This window comes from Habropoda laboriosa, unplaced genomic scaffold, assembly GCF_001263275.1.
Source record: "Habropoda laboriosa isolate 0110345459 unplaced genomic scaffold, ASM126327v1 scaffold106, whole genome shotgun sequence".
NCBI classification, from domain to species: domain Eukaryota; kingdom Metazoa; phylum Arthropoda; class Insecta; order Hymenoptera; family Apidae; genus Habropoda; species Habropoda laboriosa.
The window spans coordinates 241,341-249,367 of NW_017100224.1; the positions used below are offsets into that span (position 1 = coordinate 241,341).

General features: G+C 28.4%; 1 protein-coding gene across 1 annotated transcript in view; it reads right to left on the reverse strand.

The window, feature by feature from the left end:
* Positions 1-212: 212 nt before the first annotated feature.
* LOC108571064 (chromosome-associated kinesin KIF4-like) overlaps positions 213-8,027 on the reverse strand; it is a gene marked incomplete at its 3' end in the record, with an annotated part of 9,443 nt that continues 1,628 nt past the window's right edge. The window contains exons 2-15 of the mRNA XM_017933034.1: positions 7,580-8,015; positions 7,217-7,482; positions 6,674-7,114; positions 6,190-6,586; positions 5,710-6,076; positions 5,338-5,632; positions 5,079-5,215; positions 4,549-4,734; positions 4,301-4,474; positions 4,049-4,228; positions 3,902-3,972; positions 2,815-2,953; positions 2,351-2,606; positions 213-2,200 (exon numbers count right to left, since the gene is read on the reverse strand). Of these exons, the coding sequence (XP_017788523.1) occupies positions 213-2,200; positions 2,351-2,606; positions 2,815-2,953; positions 3,902-3,972; positions 4,049-4,228; positions 4,301-4,474; positions 4,549-4,734; positions 5,079-5,215; positions 5,338-5,632; positions 5,710-6,076; positions 6,190-6,586; positions 6,674-7,114; positions 7,217-7,482; positions 7,580-8,015 (5,333 nt within the window). The remainder of the gene's footprint in view (positions 2,201-2,350; positions 2,607-2,814; positions 2,954-3,901; positions 3,973-4,048; positions 4,229-4,300; positions 4,475-4,548; positions 4,735-5,078; positions 5,216-5,337; positions 5,633-5,709; positions 6,077-6,189; positions 6,587-6,673; positions 7,115-7,216; positions 7,483-7,579; positions 8,016-8,027) is intronic.

Genomic DNA, 8,027 nt, shown 5'->3' on the forward strand with positions numbered 1-8,027 from the left:
TTGATTAATTAGTTAATAAAATGATTAAAAGTTTGCCATAACAAAGAATTCTTAAATATAAGATTACTACAATAAATAAATTTTTGCAAATAAATATGATATAATAAATATGATTTTCCTATGTTTTGAATAGGTTTCACTGTATTTGTTTAAAAATTGTAATATATAAGCTATATTTCTTCAGTTTTTATATTTTGTAATATTTTCAATTTTTCTCCAAGATGTTTATTTAAATGTATTCTAATTTCTTGTTGATTGCTACATCTTTCACCACATTCAGGACACTCAGGATCTCCTTCTCCATGTTCTCGTTTGCGATGTTTAGATCGATTATTGTAAGTAGAAAATGATTCACCACAATCTGGGCATTGATAAGGTTGCTCACCTGTATGTTTCCTGCGATGATGATCTCTAGAATCTTTTCTTCTGAAACTCATGTTACAATATTCACAAACAAATGGTTTTTTACCAGTATGTAATAATACATGATTGTATAAAGACTTGGTGTCATTAAATCCTTTTTCACATTGTGCACATTTATAACGTCTTTCACCATTATGTTTGCTCTTAATGTGATTAACTAGAAGTTGTTTTACTCTATATGTAGCATTACATATGTCACACTGATAAATTGGATCTACTCTTCCTTCATGTGCTCTCTCTTTATGTGCTTTTAAAGACATTTGATGTTTAAATTTTTCATGACATTCTGCACACTCATACCATGGTTTTTGTTTAGTCAGAATTGGATCCTGATTATTTACTTCATGAACTTCTATCATATGATATTTCAACATACGATATGTTGGAAAGTCTTCTAAACAAATAGGACATGTAAATAATTGCGGTAATGTTACACTTTTATCATTTTTCCAATGTTTTTCTAAATGTTCATTCATATTCTGTTTTTTACTAAATGACTTATTACATACATTACAAGTATATCTATTATGAGAAAAGTGGATTTTTCTATGAAGTTTTAAAGCATTAGTAGTTCTACATCGTTGACCACAAATATCACATTGATATGGTCTTTCACCTGTATGAATTCGATGATGTTCTTTTAATCTAGCTTTCAACTGAAATGATTTACCACATAATTCACAAATGTGAGGTCTTGCTCCTTTATGAACAAAAAGGTAATGCTCGTACAAAGAATTTTCCGCCCTAAAATCTTTTCCACAAGTACTACAAATAAATTCATTCATATTTTCATTATGCCTCATTTCATGAAATTCTAATCTTTCTTTTCGTACAAAATGTTTTGGACATTTAGAGCAATGGTACTGACGTGGAGAGATTACTTTTGTTTCATTTCCATCTACCATTAAAGAAAGTGTAGAATATTCACAGGTAGTACATGTAACTAAGTCATTAATAGCATCTGGATCTAAGTCTGAAATCAGTTTACCACAGAGATTACAGTTTACAGAAATTCTTTCTTGTTTTGTTGTTACTATAGCCTTTTGTATAACATCTTCACTAATACCTTCACTAGTACTAATTTGTATTTGTTTTATACCAAAGTGCTTATAATTTTTTTGGTGACCATTTAATCTAGATCGTTTTGTAAACAATTTTCCACATTCTGTACAAATATAACGCTGTAAACTTTTATGTGTGTGAAAATAATGATCCCACAATAAATTTTCACTACTTGTTTCTTTATCACATATTGTACACTCATATTTATGTATTTTATCTAATTTGTGTCTTTCCATATGAAATTCATATTTCAAATGTGAAAGATAGCGTACCCCACATAATTTACACACATATTTTAAACAAGATCTATATACATCACTTTCTTCTTGAGCATCATTTTTTTCAGGTATAATATTTTGTGATTCAATTATATATGTGTCCTTTTCACTTTTACAATCAGTCTCACTGTCTAGCCAACAAGTGTTATCACTTTCAGCTTCATTTTTTACTAATGGATCTGTAGAATCATAATCATAGTTCAATAAATTCTCATTAGACACATACAATATTTCTTTCAGTTTTGATATTTTTGATAAATGAACAGAAGAGTCATAAGAATTAGATTCATTGAACTTTCCTTCTAATTTTTTGTGTATTTTAATTTCTGGGTTTTCTTTCTCAGACAATGTATCAATATAATTAAAATTTTCTTCTTGTTTTAATACAGGTAATGTAAGACTTACTTGATTAGATATATTTTCAATGTCTTCTATAGCTGTTTTATTTCCATGTTTTAAATGTATATTATTTTTTGTATTATTCAGAAGTATTATATTTTTATGTACTTCTACGTTCTTTTCCTTCATAAGATGTTCTTTCTCAGAATGATTTACCTTTGCTAATGAGATTTGGAAGGTATAATCACAGCCTTGTGGATTACTGACTAATAAGATCATTAAATCTACATTACAATTTGGGCATGTATGTACAGCATCATTATGAATTTGTGAAAAGTTTGTTACTTCTTTAGATGTATATGTATCAAAGAAACATTTTACTTGTGATGTATTTTCTAATTCTTTAGAATATTCCACAACTTCTTGTATAAATTTGTAATAAAGAATGATTTTGTCATAACACGATAAGCATATGCACTTTGAACCATTATCATTTATAGATATCTGTAAAAAATTATTCAAAGTAATATATATTAATAATACCTTTTTTACATGCATTAGTAATGATTATAAAGTGTTTTTGTAATATATCTTGTTACATAATTACAAACTTGTTACAATAAAATATTTTATCAATCATTTAATTTCAATAAGCTTTGTGATTTCCAAGTAACAGAAGATAATTTAATTTTTATTTAATATATTAACATACTGAAATTGGCAATATTTCCTTTATTTTATGTATTAAATCAGCTGATCCTTCGAATATGCTTTTACATTTTCCTTCTGCAAAATTTACACCACATAAACGACATATCAATGTATCCTTCAATGTATCCATAATTGAATCTCTGAAAAGTTTATTATTAAAAATAACATGCGATATGTAAATTATTGTTTTTATTAATATGCTTAAATTATAGAATAACGATTTGAAGTTTATTAAAAATGTATCACACTCTCTAATGTTATACTTACACATAGTTTTAATGAATTGTTTGGTTGAGGTTATCATACCTCTACACAGAAATAATAAATAAATTTAATTATCTACATTAATTACACCCTATTTATCTTACAATACTACTAAATACTATATTTTCTTTAATAATTATTTAGTATATTTTTATAATTTTATATTTCATGAATAACATCTGACAAGTTGTTTATTCTTAATTCTATCATGCTAAATTAACCTTCTTCATGTAAACCAATGAATATATGTTCTCCACCGAAAAAAGGTTACATGAAAAGGTAGACTTTAAGTTATTATTGTATTAAAAAGAATAAATTGTAAAGATGAATTACACACAATTGGTTTACATTCTATTATTGTTGTACACTCGCCATAGTGTAATCCCATGAACCCAGATTAACTATATCTACTGAATCTCATCCATTTATGCCGAATCCCTAGAACTAAATAAACGCACGGCAGTTGTTCTATGTGAAATGGGATACGATACGTATGATAGCGAATAGCGTCATGTGTATATACACTTCATGCGAAACTTTATTCTTGAATTTCAAACATATCAACGACAGTTACTTCAAATTTGTTTGCCTGTATAAAGAATGTACATATAAAAACAAGTTAAGAAAAACAATGCATAAAGCAAATATTCATTATTTATTAGAAATATTTTTAAATGTTACAAATTACGTTCATGTGTAAAATATTTGCGTCGCAAATGGTAGTATTATGCCACCAATTTGTTTAAACATAAAAAAAGATATTCCAATAATTCCTATGCAATAATACATTAATACGAAGCTAAAAAGATATAATTTAAATATACCTCGGCTTTTTTATAGATTCATCGTTTTCTTGATCTTCCTCTTTATAATCCAAAAATAATGTACGATTCAACTAGAAAAAAGACAATTGATACGTAATAAGTGATATTATTTTAAGTAATTATCATTTCAATTAATTGTGAACTTACGTTCTTTAAATCTTTGTTTTGGCAAATTTCTGGATTACAACTACAGTTACTACATATAGTTTTATTTTTACGACATGTACAAACGCGTGTCGAACACTTCGTTTTACAACCACATTTTATATCTCCATCAGATGTTCGTTTCGTTGTTCTGCGATCAAGTGAATAATTTTTTGTTGCATTCTAAATATAGAAATTGTAGAATTATTAATACAATACAGAATTTTATTGTTCCTTTTTATTTTAATGAATTACCAAAAGTTTTTGAATACGATTATAAAGTGGCGTGTTTGTCCAATCCGGATCTTTTTCGACATCATCATCTGTAATAATACTGTCGTCTGTTGGAGGGCATTCATCTTCTCTCGTTACCCTTTCAGAAACTTTTGATTTTAATTTATTTTGGCTGTTGTTGGTCTTTTTCAAAACCTGAAAAATTCATGAAACAGTTATAACATCTTTATTGGAAATCTTAGTAATGAAATTTGTTAAGATGTACTAACTATTTTCTCCAGCTGTTGGCATTCTTCTTGATAAGACTTCAAATCTTCCTTCAGCTTAATGTTTTCTTCAGTTTCATATTTTTTAACACTGCATGTGTTATTTATTGCAAGTTGCTTCGACATGCGTCTTTCTTTCTCTTTTGCGCGATACTCTTCCAATTGTGCTTGTAATAATTCATATTTCTCCTAAAATTATATTTGTTATTACATCAATAATAAAACATATAAGTTAAAAATTACTGTCAAATTAAAATAAAGGAATTAAGTATATTACAGTAGTTCCGTGTTAGCTGGCCATGGCTTGGGACCATGTCTAGTCAGCTATCAAGGAAGGTAGAGTTTTAGAAAATTCCGAGTATTGTTTCTTCTCTACTGAGTGCGAGTGAAATACGGACACCTAATATGAAATATATATTGAAATCCTCCATAAAGCCAGGTCCAAGAACTGGTAGGGATAACGATGGCCAGCTAACAAGGCAAAATCCCGGCCAGCTAACGCAGCTCTACTTATATTAATAGAATATACAAACCAGAAGTTCATTGTACGCGGATTCTTTTACACATTGTTTTCTTCTATCTTCTGCAATGTGCTTAAATAATATTTTAAGAGCAGATCTTGCATCATCCATTGTGTGCATTTTCTGCCACCTTGTATATGTTCTACTTTCTAAATGAACAAATATTTATATGTATACATAAGTACATATTTATATGCACAAATAATTATTATTTAAAAAACAAATTTGTAATCAATAAATAACTTATTTATCTAATTTAAGATACACCTACCTTGGTCCGATTCAACTATTTTTTGCTGGAGATCCGTAATTTGAGCATTACGTAAATCTAAAAATTCCATAAGTTCAGCAATTTTGTTCTCATTTGCATCATCATTGTTTCGAAATTTTTCTAGCATACATGTCAATGAAGCTCTATCTTGCATTAATTTTTCGAGAGAATATTCTGCATCAACAGTGCTTACTAATATTTCTACTTCTTGAGTCAACCAACTTCGAATTTTATCAACATTATTATTCATTTTTTCTTTCCTCATTGTTGATCTTTTTTGTAAATCAAGAGCTTCCTAACAACAAAATAAAGAATAAAATTAATTACTGTTTAATCAAAGTACTGCAGCAAAGATGTAACTTAATTAATTACTTTCAATCTTTTGTTGACAGCAAAAGCTTCTGCCATTTTTCTCTTAAACATGGTTTCTTGTTTACTATGCCACATTTTTAGACGCGATACTTCGTTTATTTGTTTTCTATTTTGATCCTTTAATCTATTTACTTCCTTTTCCTTAGATTCCTTCCATTTTGTAAACTTATCGTATTCATTGCGCATTTGTCTAATTAATTTAACCCTAGTTTGTTTCAATAATTGCATTTCGTTTGATAGATTTTTTATTTGTTGATCTTGTTTCTCTTTCATTTTAACTATTTTATCTTGCTCTGTTACTTTACGTCTTAATTCCGTTATTTTCTTTTCCAGTTCTTGTACCTTTTTCCGTCTACTTTCTGCAAGCCTGAAAAATACACACAACAAATCAAAAAGCTTGAAGAAACAGTAATAAGATAAACAATGCCATGAATGAATTAAAAATAAGCCATAATGTTTGTATTTAAACAAACTCCTTACTTTGAACTAGCATTACTCGCTTGAACATTTTGTACCGCTTGTAAAAGCTCTTCCCTTTCCGATTGAAGTCGTTTTATCTCTTGCTCCATTTCTTGTATCTCTTTTGAATAATCAATTATTTGAGATGAATTCTTTAAGAGTTGACATATAAGACTTTCCTTAATAGCGAGTTCCTTATTGATATTTTGTACTTCATTGTTCCTTTTAACTTGAAGTAAGGTATGTTCTTCATGTTTTTCATCAAAATCGTCTAGACTATCTGGATTTTCAGAACATTCATCTATAGACGCATGTTCTGATTCCTCTGTATCACTAGTTGTGAATAGTTTTGCATTTTCAGATGATATTTCACAATTTATAAGTTCTTCTGATGTTTTCTTCTGATCGTTTTGAATATCTATTTATCATAAATGAAGATATTTTACTAACAATAAAAACAGTATGAAATTTTCAAATGAATAAGAAAGTGGATTATATTACTTACTAAGAATTTTTAAGTATAAAGCTTCTAACTTTGTATAGTACTCATTATGTTTTTCAGAATTTTTATCAAAGACACCTAAGAGTTCTTTAAATTCTTCTAATATTTTCGCCATATCGGCTTGAATTTTCTCTCTAGCTTGTTCAGCTAGTTCCGCCCTTTCATGCATAAGTACAGTTTCAATTAAATTATTATTTAATTTTTCGGTCAGGTCCCTTATCTTCTTTTGCAAAGATTGATTCTTTACTTCAAGTTCTCGATGTTCAATTGGACAAGATGTCCTAAGATCTTGATCCACCAAAGTAAGTTTCAATTCTTGTATTAACTTGTTCAATCTATTTATTTCCGATATCTTTGGATCTTGATTTACCATAGGTTTATTTTTTATTTTACGTGCTCTGTCTGCATATCTTAATGTACTTAATGTTTCATCTAAATTGTAATCTAAAATAATTGCAAACAATACAATTACTTTAGAAATTACTGATTGTAGATTTTTATATTTAGAATAAGCAGACTAATTATAGATTTTATGTTTATATTAACCTGCTGGACTAACACATGCTATCATCAGTGTCATAGAATTACCACCAAGAGAATCTTGCAACAATCTTGTAAGTTTGCTATCTCGATATCCAACATAGGACATAGAACCACCTTCTCCTAATTGAGATATAACATTTCCTAATGCTAATAAACCTTTGTTTATGTTAACTCCTTCCTTAAATCTTTCACCAGTTGCTTGTGTTTTCTTACTACGTTCCGATCCAGCTAAGTCTACTAGATGAAATTTTGATGTTGTTGCTGTATTGCTAATTTATATTGATAAAAACAAAAAAAGAACTAAAATATTTTATAGACATATAAGAACTTTATGCTTGTTTTGTAATGTTCAGACAAAACACTTACGGATCACCTTTTTTTTGTTGATATATGCATAAAGTAAATATTGCATGACTCCTACTACTGTGTGCATTCATTGCTGTAGCACCTGTTGCACGACGTAAAGATCCTTGTGTTAAGCAGTATAATGTTTCTACTGCATTTGTAACTTCTTTTTCAACAACCCCAGCAACTTTTATGTTTTTTCCATCATCTCTAATATCAACAATAGATGCACTTCGCTGTTTATCAACCAATAAATCATATAATTGTTCTTGATAAAGTTCTATAAATGAAATTGTAATTTTAAAACTCCAATCATCCTTTAATGAAATCATATTAAATATATCATATACTGCTCGTGGTATAACACCCATATCTTCTTCTTCTACATAATTTGTACCCATTGAGTGGGTTTTACCACTTCCTGTTTGGCCATAAGCTAGTATAGTAACATTGTAGCCTACAAGAACAA